At 38.0% G+C, this 26,430-nt stretch overlaps 1 protein-coding gene across 3 annotated transcripts in view; it reads left to right on the top strand.

The window, feature by feature from the left end:
- Window positions 1-26,221, top strand: part of cdc42se2 (CDC42 small effector 2) — a 39,766-nt gene extending 13,545 nt beyond the window's left edge. Inside the window, exons 1-6 of one of the 3 annotated variants that reach the window (XR_013815603.1) lie at window positions 3,601-3,786; window positions 10,454-10,735; window positions 16,454-16,555; window positions 18,696-18,815; window positions 22,300-24,370; window positions 24,722-26,221. Coding sequence is in view for 2 of the 3 variants with exons in the window: in XM_079804959.1 (XP_079661085.1) it covers window positions 10,682-10,735; window positions 16,454-16,555; window positions 18,696-18,797 (258 nt within the window). In the remaining variant the exon portion in view is untranslated. Of the gene's footprint in view, window positions 1-3,600; window positions 3,787-10,453; window positions 10,736-16,453; window positions 16,556-18,695; window positions 18,816-22,299 lie in introns of those variants that run through there. The other 2 variants (XM_079804960.1, XM_079804959.1) reach the window with 2 other exon arrangements.
- The last annotated feature ends 209 nt before the right edge of the window (window positions 26,222-26,430 follow it).

Here is a 26,430-nt window from a genome sequence, read left to right as displayed (position 1 = left end):
GTTCTGGTGGGTGGCTGTTGTTCGATACAATGCAAAAATATCTAGTAGATGCTGTAATGGGCATTAGCATTGTATTATGCATATGTGCCACGTAAAGTGGGGTATTACCACTGTGGGTGTCATATGTCCAGGGTTGTTATGTGTAAATAAGAGAGATATACAAAATGTGCAAAGCTGTGGGTCCTCAGGACTAGCGTTGAGAACCACTGACGGACTCAACTGAAACCATCAATACAGATCAATCTCACTCCTCTACATGGAAACCAAGATCATCTTAGTGCTGGATAAAAGAATGACTTCGTAACATGGCTGAAAATGGCATCTTTATCCAGTAAATTGGATGTTGCAATGTTGTACTATTGTTTCCAGCTAATTCATCCACTAAATAAATGCAACAAAGTGTCTGCTCAATATGTTGTACAAATCAATCCGACAAGATCCTATAATTTCTTTAACAATGGACTACTGCCGCTTACTCACATCCAAGGAATGATCAGATACTTTAAAGAAATGCAATTTATGTCAACCAGTTTCACAAGCAAGATCGGGCAAATGGCCTTGAAAAGGCTGCACAGTTTCCTTTATTCTTTTATTGGTTAAGAGCTACTTATTTTAGATACCGCGATGGAACTGAATCAAACTAATTGGTCAGCTGGACATATCCACCAACCAGGTTTGAGAAAGTTACTGCAAGATTTTCTACTGCATGGGTGATACCTGCTCTTGGAGGGCCAATGAAATTGCATACTTCCCTACTGTATAGTAGGCAAAAAATATTTTGTATGTGACAAAAGAAGTCAGAGGTCTCATAAAAGAGTAGGTGACTCCAGATGACCTACTATTTTCGGCGAGATTTTGAAGTGTGCATACGAAGGACACTTTACTATCCCACGAGGCCATGGTTCTTTAGGAGCTCTAGAAACCTTTAGGTAGTTACGTTGAAGCACAAAGAGCTAAACTCTGCAGGATGTTGACCCTCCAGGAGGAGGTTTGGACACCACCTGCTTTAGGGTCAAACCAACAATAAGAAAAGCCGATAGGAGGGACAGGAGAGCCATTACCCAAGCTACCCAAGGTGGAAGGACAGAGGACAAGCTTTAGAGCTAAAATCCCAGATCTTGGACAAAGTGGGACATTCCCAAGTGGACGATAATGTTGGCCAGCCTCAGGAAGCAGGAGACCTTTTTTTATCTGCTTGTTTGTCTTGCTGCATAGACAAACCATCTGTGACATCATTCAGCATCTGAATTAATCTGACCTTGATTGGAAAGTTACATTTATATACTCTGTACTTCAAACTATAGCTGGATTGATTTTGTTGTTTATATTATCCAGAATATAAATGGACCAAGATGTTAGGTGTGAACTGCATCATTGCACATTATATTGAGTGGGTAAAATATTGAGAAATTAAAAGAGTGATAATTTCTTGCCAGTTTTACAATCAGGTGGATTTATTGATTCAAAGTCCTTGAGAAAGAGCTGAACAAAAATTGAAATTGAGCTGCTTCTCTTATTGCGTAAGAGCAGGGAGTGAAAGAACAGGGAAGCTTTTTTCTATGGTAAATAAGAAGAAATTATGCCTGAATGGAGTGAATGTAAAGAAAAGAGAAAAAGAGACTGCTCAGTCCGCTTTTGGCAGCATTGGCAAAAAGGGCTGAAACCCATGCAGATGGCCAATGTTTTTGTGGGCCTGCATAATCAACATTGTACTACTATAGAGTTTCCCTCCAGTGCACCTGACTATGCCCATGTAATGGAACATATTTAACAGAAATTGTGTCCAACTATGTCCAAAAACTGTCCTAGAACAGAAAGTATTTCTTATGTGACTTTCATTGATCATGCAGGGTAAAAGTAGTCACACCACCAGCGACACGCAGCGACAAAGTGACATGATCCCATTCATTTCAATGGATCGGCGGCGAATTTTGACGACACGACCGTTGGCGACAGAATGTAGGCATGTCAAGCGACGCGAGGCATGACAAAAGTTCAGAAATGTCAACTTTATGCAAATGAGAAGCGAATTTCGAGAGCGACAACCAATAGGAGGGACGACTGTCTGTGGAGCTTACATCACCGTCTCGAGTGCATATAATGCAGTGAGCAGTTTAACACTTCTGAAGTTCATATTACAGTTTCCCCTGCATTATGTTGATTGGAACAAGACAATTGATTATTGTCAAATTCGAATGACGTTTTAGTCAGATTTTTCAGATTTGATCCCGCCACTTTGTTGCATTGACTAACAGAAAACTGCTTGGCTTGGAAGTGACTTCTGTGTGAGCGATCATGCTTCATCCATCACTACACTATTGACAACAGACAATTGTCCCCTTTTGGTTTGCGAATTGTTACTAATGTGACAGTACCTGAATACACTTTACAAAAATGAACCTTTAACAACAGCAAATGAGACATACACAAAATTGCTGAAATTAAACACTTCCTATGCACTATCCCAAAATTTACTGGGAAAAATACAACACAAAGAGTTATTTGTCCATTGAGATGGTTGTTTGTAGTCTTGCGAAAGGAATATTCAAACAATAAATCAGTAGAACATTTATTTATTTTCCGGCAAACCACCAAAATAAAAGCTGAATGAAAATGAGTTTACAGAACAATAGTATTATTGCAATACATTTCTTATTTTGTTAAATCATTTTATTCAGTAATAATTAAAAAATCTATAGTTATAACTGTAATGTGTCCTATGAAAACTGAATAGGAAAGAGATTCACTTTATGGTCACTAAAAGAGGTTTAAGTCGGTTCTTGTAAAAAATATACCCAAGTGTGAACACCCCAATTCTTTCAAATTGTTCATCCCTAAAAGGAAGGTTTGCACTCAAAAAAAGTTTAATTTACTATGCAGATGCACTCCATTCTAAAATGATGAATTATTTCCAGATAGAGCTCAAGTCATCTGGTGAAAATTCCTGAATTTTTTTCATACCGCAGTATATTATCGCAGAAAACCAAAATGTTGCAATGTCAGTTTTTACAATGTATGTGTATATGCAGACCTCCCCACACAATACCCATGCACACACACTACTACTAACTAGCGGCTTCCGTGGCAACAAGTCCAAGGATGAAGGAATTGAAAAGCAGCACTTAACAAGCGAAGCAATTGTTCCATGTAGTGCTTTGGTTAATAAGCTTGGAAACGGGCAGCTGGGTTTGCCCTTACTGAAAAAAACCTTTATATTTCCATTTCTCTAATCAGCCATTTGTGCTGAGTTGCATTCGCTCATGTTATATCCATCTCCTGTTCCGTTCATGCTAATATTCCAACACTGGCACTTATGAGTCTAAACTGTTCTTTGGAATGTAATTCTAGGAGATGAAGACAAGTCATAATTCTCTTATGTGATACAGGGCACGGGATTACGGATTGTTGGGGTTTTCATCACTAGTTTTCTTGTAAGCCAGTACATTCAGAGTGTTTCTCCACCCTGGTGTTGCTTACGCAATCTGCGTTCAGTGGGAGGATGGTGCTTACATAAAAGCCTCCACGACAGTGGGACGGTTGGGATGGGGAGTCGGGGGCGGAGCTTATACCTTAGGAGCGTGCACGATCCCTGGCCAGGGGGGAGAGTCAGTGATGCAGTGAATGAATGCCTCTTGCCCGCTGATCCGTAACTGAGTGAGGGACAAAGGCCTCCTGGAGTGCGGAGCGCAGTCTGGAGCTCACAGCTCCTTAGCCTTGCTCACACCAGAGGGGGATATACGCAACTCGCCTCTCCTCTCAGTTCATCAATGGAGCGAGCTGAGGATGGTGAGTAAACTCTTTTTAATCAAGATTCTGATTCATTTGTTTCCATGGAAATTGCAGCAGTTGTGTGTGATTTATGCGACCGGTTCATGCGGTCACTGTGTGTGTGTCAGACAGAACGATGTGGTTTAGTGAAATCAGTCTAATGAGACTGGCGTTCATTCTGTGTGAGGTGTTGCTGATCTTAATGATGATGGTGCTCTGATGTATTTGCCCGAGTTATAAAATGCATTCCTTTGGTTTCTTGCAAACGGGAAGGTGGCACGACCAAAAGGTTATATGGTTTGATATGAATCATTTTATATCATAGTAACAGTACACACACTACTGTTCAAAAGTTTGGAGTTGGTGAGATTTGTAGTGTTTTATGCTCAGGAGCAAGTCAGTGAAATGGAAAAAAAGTGTTGGTTTAACTTAAAGTAAGTTCAAGTTTCAGTTCATTGAAATTAAAAAAATTGAGTTAATACAATGAAGGAGATTGGTCTAATAAATAGAAACTCAAAATATTAGGTTATCTGAACCTGTGCGCACGATTTATAAATCGAGGGAAGGAATTAGTAAATCGTGTGGACGAATTTAGCAAATCGAGGGAAAGAATTAGTAAATCGTGTGGACGAATTGAGCAAATCGAGAGAACAAAATAGTAAATAGTGTGCATGATTTATAAATCGAAATTTATACACCCTTGACTTGTGAACTAAAGATGAATATTATATAACAACAACAGATAATTTGGACTGAATGAGCTTTCAAAGCTGGTGTAAAATCGCTGCGTATAAAACATATAGCAGGACTGTCCATTGGTAGCTGTTGGATATATTTACTCTGGTATGGTATGGTATGGTATGGTATGGTATGGTATGGTATGGTATGGTATGGTATGGTATGGTATGGTGTGGTGTGGTATTGTATGATATGGTATGGCGGCTGACACATTTCTGTCATTGTCTGGTATACACCCTGGGAACAGGTCTTGAGTGTATTGTGAAGGCTCTTCCTCTGACCCCTCACACAGAGGGCTTTCTTGCACTGACAGTCTCTTTCAATGGGCCTGCCTCTCTTTGTGGCTCACCACTAATGGAGAGTTTTCTGTGTGCATCCCCTTCTGTCATCCTGCCCGGGAAAATGGAATTCTTCCCTGCAAATCTTCAGCCTTTCCTACAGGAGGAAATGGAGATGCTTTTGTGGTAGTTTCATGTATTGTTTGCTCAATAATAATGTGAACCCTCCTTCATATGGTAGAGTTCACATGTGTTCACACCTCACAAGGTGTCTTTTTTTCTGCAGAAATATCTAATCAGAATTGGAGTTGTATTTGTTTTAACCCATGGTTTTTTTTTTTATAGCTTGGATGTAATCTATTCCCAAAAGTTTTTTTTAACTTTAACTTCAGTAAATGTAATCTTCTTCTTCCAAGAAACCATTTCTAATGTGCCTGTAAACTTGATTTAGTTCATGCACAGCATGTGGCGGATATAGTTCAGTTTGAAATCACATCCTGTCAACTTTTAGATCTTTACTTGATTAATCCAAGATGAATAGAGACTGCGGAGAAACCAGACACTGTCACATCAGTAAAGGAATGAAAGTGTATTGAAATACACAGATAATTTTAGCAACGGAAGATGCTGCACAGAGACCAGCTCTGTTCCAAGGTTCATTTCCATACACATTTGGCTCATATATTTGAGCACTAAGTGTTCTCATGCACAGGATGTGCCAGCATGTGTCCACCACCTTGCCTATAATCACATGAATAGCACACTTTCAAACAAAATGCATTACCAGCATGTTGGTGTTCTATCCAAAGAATTAATTTGGCAGACACTTTTGCTTGGTGATAAGCATAATGCCTAAAGCAATATTAATATGGCAAAATAATCCGATGTTCAACTGTTATTATTATTAGTAGTAATTACAACACTTAATTCTTCCACCAAATATTATTGTCACTATTATGTTCTGTTTAGTTTCAATGTCATAGTTTTGACTTTCATTGGCTTTGACTGAGTTATCGTTCATTGTTTGTTACTATGGTTTCTGAGTAGTTCAAACCAGTTCACTGTTTTGTTAATGATAATTCCCAGTGCTGCTTTCACGTATATAATTCACAAGTTTTATAGTTAATAAAATCGTTAAAAAAAAAACGTCATCGTCGTGCACTGTAAAAAATGTATGTGATTTTAATGGTAAAAGACTGTAAAAATGCTACGGTGAAAAAAAGTTAACTGCTTAACAGAAAGTTTCCGGACTATATACGGTGAATAACTGTAATAGATTCTTAAGTTATGTATTGTGTAATTTACTGCGAAAAAACGTAAATTGACATTCCCAGAATTCCCTGCGTGACACGTCACATTTTATGTATTTTCATTTAAATAATGATGTTTCTTCTTATTTTTTTCGAATCAGTTATGTACATTAGGGTTTTATGTTACCTCTAATGTTGTTAAATTAATGTTTATTGCATTTTTTAAATGTGTGTTACCAGGATGGTGTTTAGTGTTTGTGTGAACGACACCTTCCATATATTAGTTTTGTCCTCCTATAAGCTGCTTGTGATGAGCTTTGATTCATCATGTGACTCATCTCCACTATGATTGGTGATTAAAGCTTTGATGCATCATGTGATTCTCATCACCACTGTATTTGGTGGTTGTCAAAGGTACATAACAGATATTAGTATTTCAATAGGTTGGTAATTTAACATTATTTCAGGTAATGAAATAAGTTTTTTTACCGTAATTTTACAGTATACACGTAATTATTACAATAAAAACCTTTAAATTATAGTTTTGAACTGTAAAATAGACAGTAAACTAAGTGCTATCCCGTAAAACCTAAAATGTTGCTACCGTATTTTTCACGGTAAAGTTCTGGCAAACACAGCTACTGTTTTTTTACAGTTTGTTCTTTTACAGTTTATCTAAGTTTTTTTCCTGGCAGTATTTTTCTGTTTTTAAACAGACATTTTCTGGCACCCTTGCTCCCAGAAAATTATACAGTTTTTTTAAGGTTTGTTTTTTTACAGTGTGACAGTTACGCTTTTTACATAAGTTGAATACGGAGGGCGAAGCTAGATATTTTACTTTATAGCGTGTTAAATATGGATATTTTTCATACAAAAACCCATCGATTCACATCAAAAGACCTTTATTAACCCCCGATTGTATTCGTCTGAAAGAAGAAATTCATATACACCTACAAAAGGCTTGAGGGTGAGTAAATCATGGGGTAATTTCCATTTTTGGGTGAACTATCCCTTTAAGCCTTAGTACTTTTTTATTAAGTACTAAGCCTTAGAACATTTAGTGGCTTTTTTATTTGTGTCAGGTGTCCACTGCACTTGCTTTTGGTCTAAACTCAAGTAATATGCTCTTGCTCATGAATATATTGTTAATAGTGCAGAAGAGTTCAGTTTAAGGAACGTGGCCAGTTTAAATTCCACCCAAGCGGCTTCTGAGTGCTGTGAGGCGGATTAATGACCGGAGACGTGGACTCTGGACACTAATGACTCCAACACACAACCAAGTATAGTTTCCAACCCTACGTGGCACTCTTTCCTTCAGGTGTGGCTGTTCAACAGTCAACGGCAGTGTCATACTGCTGTTAGAATCAGCTTTAATACGTTATCAAGAACAAGCCACTTACAGTCCCACAGAACACTCTTTCCTTGATTTTTCCAGAAGTTGTAAAGCTGCTCATTTCAGATTTTCAGTTTTCACTGGCAATGGCTGGTTGTAATCAGGTTTATATTGTGAGTAGGAATTTGGCTACACTCTCGGCCAAATGAACGATGATAAATATTCCAAACTCTTTAAAGTGAATATTCCATCAAAACAACATTTAAAATGTTTGGAAAACATTATTTACTCAACCTCATGTTGTTTTCTTCAGTCTTCTTCAGCCATTAAGCCTTTGCAGTAGCCTCAAACAGTATCTGGATCTGTTTTGCCTTAATATAAGAGGTGTTTATTTGAAAGAATGATTGAATATTGCACATCTTTTAAGCAAAGCAGTTCATGAAAGGAAGTGTGTTAGATGAGAAATTATGTAGTGAAGGCCAAACAAGTATTTAGACACTTTGTGGTTGTCAGACATTAGAACATGTCCATATTAGTTAATGTGATGAACTACACTTCATACCTCCACTAAAACACCTTCACATCCCTTGATTCTAAGTATTTCTGAAAAATACAGAAAACTGTAATTTGCTTCCAGATGACACTTGATTTTACATTTTTAAGTAAGCATCCAAATACTTTTTTAGACTAATCTGTCTATTTAAAAAACAAAACAAATTTAAAAGATTATCTTTCAGAGAACAACTTTCTTGTCTAAAAGTGCATATTATTAGCACACTGAAGGCAAATTATTTCTCTCATGGAGTCATAATTAATGCCTAATTATAGTTTAAAGAGCAGCAAACTCTAACTCTAGTTGACTATCAGATACAAGTGACCTTACCCCATCTTGTCATATTGAATCCAAGGTGTTAAGATGCGTTTTGGTCGATCGGTGTAATACAGGTGTAAACGGGGTTTTGAGCTTGTCCACTTTCGACCACACTCAATAGCATTACCTTCTTAGCAAAGTGTCTACGTTTACCAATGACCCATGATATTCCATCATATGAAACATATCTATTTAAACAAATAAATAAAGTAATGTTAAAAGAATAGTAAACCCAAAAAAATAATTTACTCACCATCATGCTGTTCCAAACCTGTATGACTTTCTTTCTTCCATGAAACAAAGAAAATGTTAGACAGAATGTTGACACTGATCTTTTCTTTACAATGAAAGAATACAGTATAGTGTCATAGTGTCTTTTAACTTAAGTAAGCTAGCCTGCAAATATGTTAAACATTAGTTTGGTTTATTATGTAGGCTACACAGACAGGTCTAGGCTGCGGAGTTAGCAGTCTTGTAAACGTATGTATGAATGAAACCATGGTTTTCTTGGTTGTGTTTGTCGTTTACCATTTACATGCGAATGTTGTAGCCTACGCCTCCCCATGTTAACAAAGTTTCAAGACTATATCAAGTTTATAAATGACCAACTTCTAAAAAACAATTGGCTTGTTGTCTTTATATAGAAATGCTCGCATATGATATAAGTGAGCATTTGAGCCGCTGCTGTGACGCTGTACAAACGCTTCCAGTGTGAATACTCTCGCGCGTCTACAGCTGCAGTCACGGTCGCTGACGTGCAGCTCACGCACTGCTCACGCTTGCGGTGTGAAACGGCCGTTAGATGTAACATTTTACTTGAAGTACCCCATTTTCCAATTATATTTTAATGAACATTAATGTAATGACATATTCACATGTTCACACTTGTGTCGGTTACTTGATGTCGGCTAATGGTCACTTGACGTGTAAGTACACAGATAAAACATCTAATCTTGTTTAAGCAAGAGTATTATTTTGATTGTTTTTTTTTTTCGCCCAAAAATTATATTGTGATTATTTTGTCATATATTGCCATTGCGATTTGAACTGCGATATGACATTTCATCTAATTCATATTGCAGTCATCCAGACTCTACTCTACTTATAAAGTCCCCATAAAATCAAAATTGAAGTTTTGGCTTTTAGTATGAATATGTTAGCCTTAGCATGTCCACCAAAGCGGTTCTAGTCTGCTGAAAACGCCTCACTGTGGGCGCTTGAGAGCATTTTGGATGCTCAGTGTTTTTTTCAGTTTCAGACTCTTGCTTGTTATGATACGGAATATCCATGGAAGTGTTACTAGTATCTCATTTCACAGATGGTTTGTTTCTGTATTGATTCTATATAAAAATGCAGATACAATATAAAGTATTTGCTCTGGCTGTTGTTTTAACTTATTTTGTTCCGTTATTATGCTGCTTGTTTTCATCTGTTGACGATGTACAAGCAGAATGTGGCGGTTGGTCAGTGTTGTATTTGTCCCCCCCCTCCTCCACTGTGATTGGACGGTTGGGTGAAACGTGACAGTGATGTGCGCTGCTTTTCACTCAAAGTTGAACATTCTTCAACTCTCGGCGACCAGTAAAAAACGGCAAACGCTTTTACGCCAAAAGTAAAAAATACTCAGCGCCTCGTTACGCTCATGGCGTTCTAAAAACGCTTTGGTGGACACACGGCCTTACTGTTATCTATAAGCTAGTGTGCTCCAAAACAATGACAAAACCAGTCAAAGAAGGCGGAGCCTCAGAGCCACACCCACATATTACACACCCACTCATCGCCACGGACCAATGGTAGGTCAAAGGTGTTTACCAGCCAGAGCAAACTTTTCCGGAACGTTCGCTTTGGCAAGCGGTTTTGAACTCTGGAAACAAACTCAAACAAATTCATTTTGGCCGGATTTTGTTCAAAATGACGTCACGCCAGTTCATTTTACTCTGAACGAGCCACTCTGAAAACATGCTATTATAAGCCGCACACGTGAAAAAGAACACAGTGCCGCGCTTCGCTCTGAAACACCTGGCACAACAAACTATATACTTAAATTAAATCACAGCTTTTGATTCGATTAGCACGATTTGATAGGATATATTGCTATTTCAGTTTTATTTCGATGAATTGATCAACCCTGTTTATTTTAATGTCATATCTACATAAGCAAATGGGAGTGTGAAGCCCTGATGTAAATGATCTGACAGATTCTTGTGTCCTGCAGGTCTGAGTGTTTGCTAAGTGGACTGAGTCGTAATCAAGCTCCCTGTCTGGATCTCTGCCAGTGCTCTCTTCTTCTCTTCTTGCTCCCCTGTCCCTGGATCCTGACCTCAGGCTGAATAACTCCACCATCACCCCAGATTGGACCTTTGAAACGTGGGATCCTGTCCAAAACCCCCAGAGCCCCTCCGGGCCCACGGGCACAGCGGGACTTTAGGACTGTCTGCTAGTCATGAGTGAATTCTGGTTGTGCTTCAACTGCTGTATCGCCGAGCAGCCGCAGCCGGTAAGAGGAACACTGAACGTACATCCCCTCCAGGCTCTAAACCACAGAAACCAGGAAGAAATGATTTTGTATATAACCTGTTCGTCCCAGTTCTTGTTCCCCTGTCAAGTTCACAGTTACCAGTTCTCTCTCTTTATGTTTCCACTTATTATGTTAGTCAAGGTATTAACTTTTGCCATAAACACTCATAAAATGGTTCTTTCATGACCATTTCCGGTTCCGCTTTATATTAGGTTTCTTTAACTATTATGCACTTACATCATCAAATTAAGCTTTTGATACCATATACTTATTGTCTGCATACATGTTGTTCTGCCAGATTGGCATTTGCAGCTGTTGAGGTTGTAACACGGTTAGGGTTAGCCCTTGGTTTTAGGTTGGGTTATATCAACTGTGTAATTACATGCAGTTATTTAAAGGAAAGTACAATGTAACAACATGTATGTAAACAATAAGTATATTGTATAAAATGTTCTGTGTAAGTACTTAAAGATACCTAATGTAAAGTGGGTCCCTATTTTCCTTTCTCTCTGGTAAAAATTCATTTTAAATATGCTAAAAATACATTACCGGTCAAAAGTTTGGTATAATTACGTTATTTTTGTATGTTTTTGAAAGAAGTTTCTTCTTCATTTATTTGATCAGAAGTACAGTAAAATCAGTAATGTTGTGAAATATTATTACAATTTAAAATAGCTGTTTTCTATGTGAATATATTGTAAAATGTAACTTATTCCTGTGATCAAAGCTGGATTTTCAGCATCATTACTCCAGTATTTAGTGTCATTCTCAAGGATCAAAACTGTAATAGTATTTCACAATATTACTATTTTTACCGTATTTTTGTTCAAATAAATACAGCCTAGGTGAGCAGAAAGATACAAAAATTTAACTTTCTTACCATATTGTATGTTGTGAAAACTGTGGCTCAAGGAAATATATTTCAAATTTAATAGATATTTAGATTAAATCTGTAAATGCAAAAATATGTTACAAAATGTACTTCAACTGGCAAAAAAAAGTATTCCTATCTTAAAATACATTTTCAGTTAATCTGCACAATATACCGAAATATCACAAATCTACATATCGCAACAGCTTGCGATAACTGGATGATAATACTCCAAAAGATTACAAAAAGTCAATTTTTAGGGCGCCACTGACAGCAGTAGACTGGACACACTCACTGAAAGCCGAATTCAGTTCTCTTCCACAGTTAATGCCAAATACACACAAAATGATGTCAAAATTCCCATCCAGGGGCCTTTACCATGATGGTAGTTTAACAAACTCAGGGTTACAGGATTAGTTTCGAGTTGACAAAACTAAACCAATCTATTCAGGCTTTGTTGGTCCCATGATGCTGATCATCAGCTTTCTCTGTCAACTCAGGCTTTGATCCTGAGTTTAGGAGTTTAGCTGTGACATCAGTAGTGAACAGCCAATCACATGCTGTGGATCAGTGAAACTGAGATTCACTTCTCACGAGAGAAGCAGTGAGATTCACTTCTCTCTTCTGCAGAATATTACACGGTTGAAAAATATTAAGAATTTAAACAAATTTACACAGCAAGAAGAAAAAAGCTGTCTATGAAAGAGGACAACTTAAAGAAAATCTTATACGTGCAATCTTATAAGTAAAAGTAATGAAGTTAGTTTATTTGATATATAGAGAGAATTGAACATTTAAGCTCACATGTAGTAATTTGTATAGCTTTATTTATTGATTAATATCATTATAAATAAGCATTGTTAAAAGCCAGACGCTTTAGTCTTTAAAAACCATTTGCTATGTAGTGACCTTTCATTTGGAGTAGAAACAGGGGGAGTGACTTTATTGCATCAGAAGTGTGTCACTTTGCTCACAGCTGATTGGTCCAATTTCAGTTTGAGATCTCTTATCCAGAACATAACCTGCCCGGGAGCAGGTTAGCCATGGAGTGTAAGTTACTATGGAGATAAACACAGCTAAAAGCCAAGCCACTTTAATGGTAACTAAACCCCAGGATTGGCACAAACTAAGCTTAAACATATCTGGCTATCCAGCTAAACCGGCTTCATGGTATAGGCCCCTGGTGAGTATTCACATAAACACAGTCAGGAAAGTGGACATAAATAAATCAATATATTGGATCTTTTAAAGCAGCCTCCCTCATGAAAACAATCATAATCAAATTACTAAGCAACCACTGAATGGATTAACACAAAAAAGTCTCTTATCCTTGGCTTGTGTCTCAGCTATATATGGTAATCATCACACATCCTGTGAGACATTAACTGACACAACACATTATGTCAGAATTTGTCTCTGCTCTGTTAATAAAGCAGACAAGATTTATAACAACAAAAATACTTCAGCCCCAACAGGCATACCATATTTACTGATAAGATCAGCGTGAGGAAATCTAGTTCACATTGTTGGCCTGGGTACAGTTTGGCATTTAGAATTATTTGATTGATCCATATCACAAGTTTATTGGTAATGCTTGTGTAGTCAATTGTTTGAACTACATAAGCGAAAGGCTGCATTAAGGTAGCATATCGATTTATTTGTTTTCTTGATACAAGCATAAAAAAACAAACTTCATGATTCAAGCCAGTGTTAATCATTCATTGACGTCTCTCTTTGACGAATTTGGTGTTAAGGAATGTGTGGATGTTGTTATTCAAAGGAGTTTACATTGTTGCACATCAGTGAATAAAGGCTGACCAGCAGGAAATGTAGTAAGGAGGTTAGTTTCAGTAAATGAAGGACAATAAGAATCTACTGTAACCGAAAATGTAACCATCTAAGGTGTATTTTTTGTTTGGTGGCGTTTTCTCTGAACTCTTAAACAATCGATATGTTGAATTGAGTTTGGTTTAATTGAAGTTCTGTATCAGTACAAGCGAAGAGATTTGCCACCTTTGGCCTTTTAAGGGTAAAGCACGCAAGGAATTTCTGAGACTTGTGCTATTACAGACACTTATGAAGTTTGACTGACCGCCGGTGAATTACATTTATGATCATACTTTCTACTGCATTTTAATACTGCTGTATGTATTACGGTAAGTTTCCCTAATAGCTACTGTACATCCTGCAGTTTCCCTGCATATAGGTCACCAGAGAGAAGTCTGATGTTTTCAGTAATGAAGAAAAAAAGGTTGCATTGACTTATTGATCATTTTAGTTACACTTTAGTATGGGGAACACATTCACTATTAAATTCGACTTTTGCCTCAATAACTCCTAATTATGGCTTGATGATAATTAGTAAGGTAGTTTTTGTAGCGTTGAAGTATTGGGTAAAATTAAGGGATGTAGAATAAGGTCATGCAGAATAAGAGCATTCAAATGTGCTTTGTAAGTACTTATAAACAGCCAATATCCTAGTAATATGCATGCTAATAAGCAACTATTTAATAGCGATATTTGAACCCTAAAATAAATGCTACCATAAATTTGATCTTTTTTTACTTTTATTATTTTTATTTTATTATTTGCTAATAATGAATGTTGCTCATGTTGTTTATTAATGGTATAATGTGTTTTATTTTTCATATACAATGCAACCTCAGGTGACTATAATTCTGTGTTAGTTTGCTCAAAAACAGATTTAGAGCATAATTAGACCTAATCCGACCATTTAAATCCTCTAGTAAATTGTACAGACCAACAAACAGGTGATCTAGTGTTTTTATTATCGCAGAGAAGAAATACATTCCACTAAACACCCCTTAAAAATACATGTCATTGTAAATGGCATTTATAAGTAAAATAACACAAACAACAAGAAATACATTTTCTAGCTTTGTGTCACACGGATGATGATGAGGAAGACGGACGACAGGTTTATTAAACATAAATAAGGTTTTATTAAACTAGAAAGTATCAAAGTAACAGCATGTGTAACATGCACACACCAACAATAACCGACAACTAAAGACTGAACACAGAGGAACTAAATGCACAGAGGTAACGAACTAAAGGATGTGCAGCTGTGGTGGAAGATTAGTGTCCATGGGAACAGATAAATGGCGGGAAACACAGATAAAGAAACATGTGACTGGTGACAACAAACTGAAAGTCCATGAAAGTGACGAAATCGCCCCCTAAACCCTCAATCACTTTTCCCTACTTTAGTCCACTAATACAGTCCACTTGAAGGAGTGAATGAAAACAAGTGAGCGAATTCGAACAGCCGCTGTGTATACATCAGTTGTACACTCGTTGTTGCGGTGCAATGTGGGATGGAATGAGTGCACTCAATAACGTCCACTATACTTTCGGACACCACTACAAATTGCTGTCCCTTCAAATAGTGCCCTATTTAAGGGTATAGGGAGCGATTTCAGATTCAGCCTAAGACTATGATCTCTTCTGTGACACTTTGATATATTATCTAATGCAATGGCAGTGATGTATTTTTTTGTTTGACTTAATTGTCCAAATACTTGTTGGGGCCATAGGTGTTTTACTGTAATCTAGTTCTTCTCAGTCACAAATGAATAACAACATCAGTGCAAAAGTTTTCTGCTGAACTTGACAAGCTACAATAAGGCTGTCTGATCTTAAATAAGTGTGAAATTTAAGAAGATGGGAGCTTATTAAATTAGGTCAAATTTTCCCCAGAGCAAAGAGTATGTGTCCTAATTACGAGCCGTCATCTGTCCTGTGATGAACGCTGAAACTTTCATACACAACGAGGATAGAGGATCTATATCGGTCCCTGATTATACAACAGCAAACGCAGATCCTCACACCAAACACATACAGACTCAACTCGCAATTGACTTTAAACATTAAGAGCAAGGATTGACTTTTAATCTGTTTAGCGAATGAGCTAAAGCCAAGCAGGGATTTCCCCTTAACTTTGCATTGACTAAGAGGTGTAAACATACAACCATTAAATCTATATTAAAATGCTTGACTGAATGCTGTTGTTCAGTATGCAGTAAACTGCACAGTATTCAGTCTTTATGATCTTTGTAACTTTCTAAGTAACGCATTGTGGATTTATGAAGCGAGGAGGCTGGGTTTGAGTTTTTTCAGTCCAAACTCACTTTCTGTTTCTGTTTTTTGAGCTCAAATTAAGATTAGATATCTTTCCTTCCAATTAGGGGTGGGCTATATACCGGTAGACACAATTAACTGGGAGAAATTTGTCAACCGTAGATTTTGGACTATCGTCTCTATTGGAGTTTAGAGTTTAGATTCTCTGCCCGAGCCCGAGCCCAAACCCGTGGGCCGATATTTGCCGCCACTATCCTCGGGCCGGGCCCTTGATCAAGCATTTGTGTTTTTTTAATCATTATTTATTAGCCTAATTGGGTGGGCAGAAAGCTATGCCATAATCAGAAATAATATATATATTTTTAGCTATAGCCTATTTGCTTCTTATTTGTTAAATCCAGGCAATTGGCTGATGAAACATTGATTAAAATTAAAATACAATTTATATAAAACAAAATTCACTTTAAAGAAAGGCTTTCTACAAAACAAAACTTAATGAAGCGGTCAAAATCATTTATGACCGTTCGCATCTTTGCACAATACAAATATTTTATCTTTATATGGATCTGGTCATTATGTCTTAAAGTGACAGCAGCCTAATATTCCCGCTGCTCTCTGTGTCATTAATGTCAATCAAACAAAAAAAAGGAAATCACTCCAAAATTAAATGAAATCTTGAATTTGTTTGTTTGTGTGTTCAGTCATGTTTGTTTTTCACTCTGCAGAAGAGGCGGAGACGTATAGATCGGAGTATGATCGGCGAGCCAACCAATTTTGTCCACACGGCCCACGTAGGATCTGGAGATATCTTCAGTGGCATAAACTCTGTAAGTACAGCAAATGTTCGTTCACAATCACATCTTATTGTAATTGTCAGATTTCAATTTCTGAGTGACAGTACAATTACATAATGAAACGCAATAGATCGCAGTGTAATTTGTCAAATGTGTACCTTGAATGCAATGTAAGTCGCTTTGGATAAAAGCGTCTGCCAAATGCATAAAAATGTAAAAATGTAAAGTGTATCAGCAACATTGTAGGGCTGCAAAACTTTTGCAGTTATCTTATCTTATATATATAAATTGATATTTATATTTAGATATTTATTTATATTTATATATCTTGCCTAGTTACATTTTGCTGTTCTGAAGTACATGGATGTTTTGAAGGTCTCCGAATGGAATTTATAGCTAGAAAGTTGGGACATAAGAAACTGTAGGGGTTGCAAAGATAGCACCGCACTATCTAGATTTTTTTCAATCTTATTCATTAATTAGTTTACTGACTTAAATGGTTAGTTCACCCAAAAATGAAAATTACCTCATAATTTACTCCCTCAAGCCATCCTAGGTGTATATGACTTTTTTTCTTTCAGACGAATACAATCGGAGATATATTTAAAAATGTCCTAGCTCCCGGGGGTTAATAAAGGCCTACTGAAGCGAAGCGATGAGTTTGTTGTAAGAAAAATTTCCATATTTAAAATGCAAGCCAACTTGCACCAAAAGAGTAACCCCTGACGCGATGTAGGAGTAGCATAAGCTTTGACGCCTTTCGCGTTTCAAACGAATAGGGTGGGGCAACAAACTCAAGCCCCTCTTCTCTTATATAGAAATCCTCCACTATTTCTCTTTGAAAAATCTTGTTTTAGACTTCTAATTCGTGACCAGTGCTTTGTTTTGCTCTATCCTCTGCGCTTCCGTGTTCGTCAATATGTCATGCCGTCTGTCGGAAGCTAGATATTTTAGTTTATAACATTTTAAATATGGCTATTTTTCTGACACTAATGCATCGCTTCAGAAAACATTCAGTATCTGCGGCCGTCGCCATCTTGGTAGTGCGTCACTGTGCATCACTCCCGGATAACAGAAAATGGGCAAAGACTAACAGAGAGCAGACAAACGGCAATCCACCTGTCACTCAAGTGGCCACGCCCTTAATTATGCAGAACTTTAAGGCTTAATATAATTTAAACGGATGAGAAAAATTCCCCCTAACAGTTGTCATGAAGGGCAAAATTAGCTACATAGACCAAAACCACTTTTTGTACCAGGCTGTAAACATATTTTTTTATGCTGTAAAGTTGGGCATTTTAACATGAGGTAGATACAGATTTGACTCCCTTTTGGAGCCTGTTGGCCATTCGATGAAATCACTTCCGTGTTGGCTTCAAGAGAGAGACCGGAAGGTTGCAGCTCGAATTCACACAAATTCACAGATCTATTTTGACATATCTGATGTTTTGTCCATCTGTTTAATCCCTTAAGACATAACTGACTGTTTACGTTAATTTCGCATCATGAAAGCATTTATCCTCTGCAAGTGCAGAGTCGCACACAGCTGTGCAGAGTGCTCTTCACTAGCGCATGTGAGCATTTGAAAGCAGCCGTCTGTCGGAAATTGAGTTTTTTGTATTGAATATATAGACCTACTGCATTCCAAATGGCATAAATGATCCCTTCGTGGAGCATTTTAGGGGGAAATGCTGAAATAACTGCTGGCAAGACTGCACATTGTAAGCGAACCATCAAGCAAAGCGCACATTTCTCACAGCACATATCCTGTGTAATGAAGCCTGTGATTGCCCTTCCCTTTTCAAACTGGAATATTATTTTATGGAAGGTTCGATGGCTTTGTATGTGTGTGGAATTGGAAGCAAGTAGAATACAGCTGTTTCTACAGCACACATAGATGGTCCTAAACACCTTGATTAGCTGGTCCTGGGGTGTTTAATCAGAATTAGAGCTAAACTCTGGAGAACAGTGGCTCTCCAGCATCAGGATTGGACACCCTTGGTTTAGGCTATATCCAAAATATACCTTCATTCCCCTCATTATAGAATACATGAGTGAATGAATATGAGCGAGCCACTGCTGGACACAGCCCTAGACATCTCTGGTGTACAGAATGATTTGCCTCTTAGGTAGTCTGAGTTGATTTTGCTTTAATCCTGTGAATTGTGTCTAGGTGAACTCAATCCAGAACCAAATGCAGTCAAAAGGAGGGTATGAAGGAGAGGCCATGTCTGTTAACGTGCAGATGCAGCTGGTGGATACAAAAGCAGGATAATGCGTGTTGTTGGCAGGGGTAAGTTAAACACTCTTTACTACAGTAACATCATATTTGATTTAATGTTAAAGGACAACTCAGGTGAAAAATTAACCTAGGGGTAATTAACACATGGTTACAGAGTAGATCGTTCTCTGGGATACGTTTTCATGAAAATCGAATGTAAAGAGTTTTAGCTCTAAAAACAGATTAGCTTATAACGCTAGTATATGGGGCATAGAATAAGTAAAATTAAATTGCTAGTTAATACCACTAACAAGGCTCAAAATAGCCTCACACTAACACGGTAGCATAATGAGGGTCCCTACATGCAAACCGAAGCATTGAGAACTTTGTAAGTGAACAAACAGTTTAATAAGAAGATACTTTATTAAGACAGTACATTACGCGTATACAGACAGGAGTCATCTTGGAAAACAGTCTCAACAAGTTGAGCCACGGTTGAATAATCCGCCATCTCTTTAGTGTGTATCCTTTGGAAGCACTAGTCTCTGTTGCGTTCAGTTTTTTTTTATTATTATTATTTTTATTTTTTTATTTTCTCTGTTGCGTTCAGTGCTTTCTTCCGGAAACAACGGACCATATGAGATTCCAAGTCACAGTTCATCACTTAGCACAGCGTTCGTGGCTCGACTTGTCGAGACTGTTTTCCAAGATGTCTTTATAAAGTATCTTCTTATTAAACTGCTTGTACTCTTCCAAAGTTCTCAATGCTTCGGTTTGCATGTAGGGACCCTCATTATGCTACTGTGTTATTGTGAGGCTATTTTGAGCCTTGTTAGTGGTATTAACTTGCAATTTAATTTTACTTATTTTATGCCCCATATACTAGCGTTAAAAGCTAATCTGTTTTTAGAGATAAAACTCTTTACATTCTATTTTCATGAAAATGCATCCCAGAGAACGATCTACTCGGTAACCTTGTGTTTATTACCCCTAGGTTCATTTTTCACCGGAGTTGTCCTTTAAGTTCACAACCCTTTGTTGTGGGGAGTTTTTTAACTGGTATCTAAGTGTGTGTTCACACTTGGCAAATTTGGTTGGATTAAAATGAACCCTGGTGTGATTGCTCTGTTAGTGCGGTTCATTTAAACAAGTGTGAACGCTGCCATCTGAACCCTGGTGCACACTAGACCCTGAAAAGATGGGTCTCGGTCCACATCCAAATGAACTCTGCTGAGGTTCGACTGAAATATGAACACAACATAGATCAAAGACATCTAAACAAACCAAAAATAGGATGTAACATCACAAGATGCGACCCTAAAAAGGACAGAATGCTCAAGCATGCCTGGTTATCTCACCATAGTTGCAATTCAAGTTCAGTACAGTTGTCTAAAACGCAGATCTTCATTTGTGTGTGTGACGGAGGGATTCCTGCCAGTGTTTTGACCCCTTTACACATTTAATAAGCTCTTCACGAGTTCTCACTTCTCAGCTGATAAAAATTTAGGGTAAGTGGAGTCAGTGGATCAAGGTCTAGAGAGGTGTTTTTTAAAAGTTGAACTTATTTTAACGCTGCGTTTTAGAGCACCACGTCATGCACGAGATGCTGCAACAGACATGAGACATGAGCGCAACAGTCAAACATTTCCGTCTAGCACGTTTACATTGAAAAACAATTAAAAAGTAGTGCAGTGGAATGAAAAAACATGTTCTGTGTGATTGGCCCCATAGAATATTACGGCTAGATGCTTAGCAACAGACAGCCAATCACGTGCCTCATTCAGTTACATTTTTTTTGTAAATAGTAGTTGCAGCGTTTAAGTGGAAATTGTCAAATGGTGATGGAAAACACGTCCACTGAGGAAGAGTAAAGAAGAGACCATTTCATTCTTACCTTTATAGTACTAACTTTAGTCAGCAATGTTTAATGTATAATAGGAGGATAGGAGCATTTATGTAAACAAGTCACATGCAGCGTTTGTCCAATCAGTGACACTGACACCGCAAATATGCAAATAAGGACGTTAACCCAGGGTTTTGAAATGTACAGTGTGATACGGCAGTTTATGAATACCCAGGATTAATTGTTAAACTCCGGGTAAATTATGAGCAGTGTGCAACATGAAGCAAGATAACCCAGGATTCCCTTTACTCTGGGTTTAGTATGACCTAAGGTTGATCAAACTTAGGCGAGTGCCTTGGACACGAGTCAGGCTCAGTATTAGTGGCCTCTGGGCTCAGGTAATTTATGTTTTTTTTTCCAAATAGACCAGAGAAGACCAGAATTCTTTCTCTCTCACCTTTTCTAATTTCTCTCTGAATCCGTGCTTCTACGTGCAATGGGCTCTACACAGTTGCTTTCACATTTAGACCGTTTCAACAAGTGCCGTCAGCATGGATTAAAATAAACTTTATTTTACTTACAATTATCAGGCTTAACATTATGAAAACTGACAGGTGAAGTGAATAACACTGATTATCTCTTCATCACGGCATCAAGTGGGTGGGATATATTAGGCAGCAAGTGAACATTTTGTCCTCAAAGTTGATGTGTTAGAAGCTGGAAAAATGGGCAAGCGTAAGGATTTGAGCGAGTTTGACGAGGGCCAAATTGTGATGACTAGACGACTGGGTCAGAGCATCTCCAAATCTGCTACTCTTGTGGGGTGTTCCTAGTCTGCAGTGGTCAGTATCGATCAAAAGTGGTCCAAGGAAGGAACAGTGGTGAACTGGCGACAGGGTCATGGGCGGCATGTGGGGAGCAAAGGTTGGCCTGTGTGGTCCAATCAAACAGACAAGCTGGGATGCACTATGGGAAGAAGGCAAGCCGGCAGAGGCAGTTTGATGCTTTGGCAATGTTCTGCTTGGAAACCTTAGGTCCGGCCATCCATGTGGATGTTACTTTGACACGTACCACCTACCTAAGCATTGTTGCAGACCATGTACACTTCATGGAAATGGTATTCCCTGGTGGCTGTGGCCTCGTTCAGCAGGATAATGCGCCCTGCCACAAAGCAAAAATGATTTGGCCTCCAAATTCCCCAGATCCTAAACCATCTGTGGGATGTGCTGAACAAACAAGTCCGATCCATGGAGGCCCCACCTCGTAACTTACAGGATCTGCTTTTAACATCTTGGTGCCAGATACCACAGCACACCTTCAGGGGTCTTGTGGAGTCCATGCGTTGACGGGTCAGGGCTGTTTTGGCAGTAAAAAGGGGAACAACACAATATTAGGTCATAATGTTATGCCTGATCGGTGTACATGTTTGTGTCAAGTGCAATTTTGAGAAACGCATGTAGAAAAGGAACAAGCGTTTGTAACTTCGCACACAGAAATCCATCTTATAGCTATGAGATCCATCAGGAAAAGCCACTCGCTCATGCAGGGTTTTTCTTTTTTCTGTGCAGAAGCCCTACGCTGGAGATAATGGAAAATATTTCATCACTTCAGCCCTGTATATATATTTATATATATAAACCCAGTTTACTGTATATGTTTACAGACGTGGTCAGTCTCTTTGTATGAAGCTAATCTGTGCAATATTTTCCGCAGGTTTTGTGATGAGTTATTTCTGCTCACTGGTTCCCCTCCAGCATCTCTCCATGTGCCCTCGACGGCAACTTCTCACCTCATTCTTACCCAGCAAACACATGGACAGTTGTGCACCCCATGGTAAAGAGGTTGTCCTGCCCATCGGACAGCAGGACACCGCAGCGCTTCAGTGTTGTGTCCGTTACTGCTTCATTACAGACGCTCGCATGCCCCTCCGTGCCCTCCAGCCTAGAAGTGCGAAGTGTGTCCGAAGTGTGTCCCTGCTTTCCCGTAAACGGTTGCTTTCTCATTACACACATTCGTGGGTCTGGAACCAATAAGAACAGTTGTTTTGGGTTGGTTCTCTTTTCTTTGCTCATGTAAAGACTGCTTTTTTTTTGTGGATTAATCATCAGCGCGGAGCCGACAACAATGTTTGTATAAGAAAGTGGCTGCAACTACAGTCATGTGGTGCCAAACGGATCAGTGCAACGGAAAGATAAGAAGTGCTTTGTGTTTTAACATGAGCACAACAAATGCCATTTATAAGGAAATGTGATTGTTACTTTGCTGTTTACAATGTTCCAATTTGCATTTCTTGTTTGTTTTTTTCTGTTCTCACTGTAATGATTTTTGGGATTAGAATAATAACTGATGTTGAAAGGCATGAGTGGCATTTCACCCTCTGCTCTGCTGTCTGCTGTGTCCATGTTACCGTCGTAACGTGATGTAAAGCTATAGATAGTGTTCAGATCAAATGTATAAAAAGCTATTTTGTTTAGTTCTAGTGCTCTTTATTGATGTAGCTACAGTTACAGGGGCATTTCAATAAATAAGGTTAAAGACCTATGACGTGAAATTGACCTAGCTCAGGAAACATCAGCGGCACCTATCAGCTTCCGGTTTGAAGATGACTGGACTCATGGTGGATCACGATTAAACCTTGAGATGCTCACTAAGGTCCTGTTTCTGTGTGTAAAAGTACAGAGACCCTAAGGGGGAACGAGTGATGGAAAAAAAAATGCAATGCTTTTGCGTTTGCTCGCAATTTCCCCGAGAAACTTTGCATTGGACACAAGACTGGTGATGGGAATGATATGAGATTAGACCAAAAACTATATTTCAATGCTTTTGTGAGTTTTGAAGGAACACAATACTGCAAGTGAACGCAAAGTTTCTCTGGGAAACGCAATAGCATTGACATTATATTTCCTCCTGTGTCTTTTTTTTTATATCACTATGTTCCCTCAGGGGGTCCCTACTAGTAAAACACACAACACCCGCTGAAAATGATCACCTGGCTTCTTGTAGAGGTCGTCCGCTTGATCCAACCGAAGTATTTTGGAAATATTCAATGGGTACCTTATTTACTGAAAGGCCTTCATATTACAAAGTCAAGGACTGAATTCTGGGCCGTTCCACTCTCCCTTGCCTGCTAGTGTAGTTTCTTTCACAAGTTGTTCCAGATTCTAGAACATATATTTTCCTTTAGGAGGACACTGGCTGCGTCTGAAAGCTTAGGCGGTGACTTGTTGCCTTGCTGCCCAGTCAGGCAATGACTTTGCAAACAGCGCTTGCACACGAAGGTACCTCACGAAACTTTTGAGGCATTGTAACAGTTTATGATCTACAGCAAAATAGAGAATGAGCGTTGGTGGAAACTAAGCGAAAATGTAATTACTACAATAGTACTTTCTCACTAGAAAGTGGAAAACGTAAAAAAAAAAACTACATTTATATACAAACTGACCACCAACCCCAACATGCAGATGCCATACTTTTTCATAATTTTTTTTTTTAGCTCAACTGTCACAGAAGGAACGCACAGGATTGTGGGATATCAAATGCTGCAAAGAATGCCTAAATCGATCATTTGAAGGTTTCACAGGAGACAGGAAGCTATCACTGGATTGGGACGCGTCTTGATGCCTTCCTCCCTTGGAATGCGTCCTCCGAAGGCAGCATTTTTAAGATTTCAGATGCAGCCACTGTTACATTGCATTCAAAAATGTTGTGTTGAATCTCATGAGACCCATCGAGAACAAGTCTGGATTATATTTAAGTCCCCAAAAAGAAAGTAGGACAAAATTAGGTTACAATTTATCTGGTAACACTTTATTTTACAGTGTCCTTGTTACACATGTACTTACCATAATAACAGTAAATTATGCATAATTACATGCCCCTTACCCAAACCCTAATCCTACCCTAACTCTATAGTAAGTACACGTAGTTAATAATTATTACTCAGTACTTAAATATTAATTTCAGGGTAATTATACATTTAAGTACTGAGTAATAATTAACTACATGTACTTACTATAGGGTTAGGATTTGGAATAGGCGTTGGTTTATGGTTAGTTGCATGTAATTATGCACAATTTATCGTTATTACTACTGTAACTACATGTAACTTGTGTAACAAGGGCACTGTAAAGTAAAGTGTTACTTTATATATTTAGCATTAAAAAAAATAAGTCCATTTATTGGACATTTTGGCATTGTGATGTCATCTTCATAACTATCCAGTAACCTCCATACCGTAATGGGGGGAAGATCTGATTTGAAAAAGAAAAAAATGTGCTCAAAAGTATGCTTAAATTATGAAAATAATCTTACAATGCATATAGATTCTTTTAATTTCGAGGTGAATGTGAACTTGACCTGGACATGTTTTTTTTTGTGTGAGATTCATCTCTTGGCTGTTTTCAAGATGAAACCGTACGTATAAAAATGGCTAAAGTCTTCTGAAACCTAATTATGTCAGTATGGTATAAGACCAAAACGTAATTATTTTACAGTGTTGTCACATAAACTGTAAAAACTGTATATTTGGGTATCCCTTTGATTTTGGCCCAGTGTGGTTAGATTTATGAATTTTCATAAAGGGTGAAATCCTTTTAGTTGTTTGGTATTGTATGCGATTTAAGGCCTGCTGTGTCATCGTGAATATATTTGCCAGATGAAATGTAGAATCTTGAAATATTGGCTTTGAGAAAGTCAAAAGATTACTTGTATTTGAGATAAATGCAAGTAAAATCCCATGTAGGTTTTAACATGGAATGCTAAATGTATCGGTCCCTGTTAACTGTGGTCGTTTTATCAAGTGCTTTATGTTTGTATATATATATATATCTGCACTCTGTTTGCCATAACCCTCCCTTAAATTATTGTCCCTGTTTTGCTCCTGTTGTTTGTTTTGCTGGCATGTCCGTCTTCGGCCGTTACGCTGGCTCTGAGAGCTCTGTCAGTCCATTGGCTTCAGTGTGGATGATGCACTTGTAGAGGAAAACCCCCCAAAGTATACATCAAACCGCCATATGTGTTCAACCTTTGCTGCAACACAAACTCACTGTATTCCTGTTTGATTTTAAACTGACCCGGTTTCTTTCAACACCTTTAAAATACATCTTACATATTTGTCAAATGTTTAGAGCTTTCTCTGGTGTGCAACCCTAAGCCATCAGCCGTTTTGGCACTTTTTCTTTGGGTCTTTTTATGTAAGTATTTTTTTATGTAAACTGAATTTCTGCTGTAAGTTGGTTTAACAAATGATTTGCAGATATTGGCTGTGTTCATGTTTCATGAAGAAGGACGGCATTGTGTACTGGACTGAAATGGGACTGATAGCAGAAATCAGAGTGGTTATGTGATGGGATGATGAAGACATTGAGAAGCCCGTCTACTTAGATTGCTGATTTTGTTTTAACTTTATTGCAGTGTGGCCAAAGCGTTGTCAACCAACATGCAATACATGACAATAAATCTACTCTCTGCCTTTGTTTAACCATGGATGGATTCCAGCATCAGGGAAACAAGCTCAGCTTTGTCAATATCAGATGTCAGACTTCTTTTTTTTTTTTGGTACCCATGTTATTTTACATTGTGTGTCAACTGGTAGATTACCCGATGTGTTCTGTTGAAATAAATATTTTTTACATGCAATATTCCTTGCCCTAATGTTTGCTTATTTTTACAGAATTAGAAATGTAAATGTAATCATGTGTATTATAAAAAAGTCTGCATTTAATATGATGAATAGTGTTATTAATATTAAAGGCACAGTATGTAATTTTCACCACCTAAAGGTCACTTATTCAAAACAAAGGCGTAACTTGATGACGCCTCGATTTTGTGGAATCATTGGAGTTG

The sequence above is a fragment of the Gobio gobio genome, assembly GCF_949357685.1.
Source record: "Gobio gobio genome assembly, chromosome: 22".
Lineage (NCBI taxonomy): Eukaryota > Metazoa > Chordata > Actinopteri > Cypriniformes > Gobionidae > Gobio > Gobio gobio.
The sequence above is the reverse complement of the archived record's forward strand: the minus strand, read 5'-3'. Positions and strand labels throughout refer to the sequence as shown.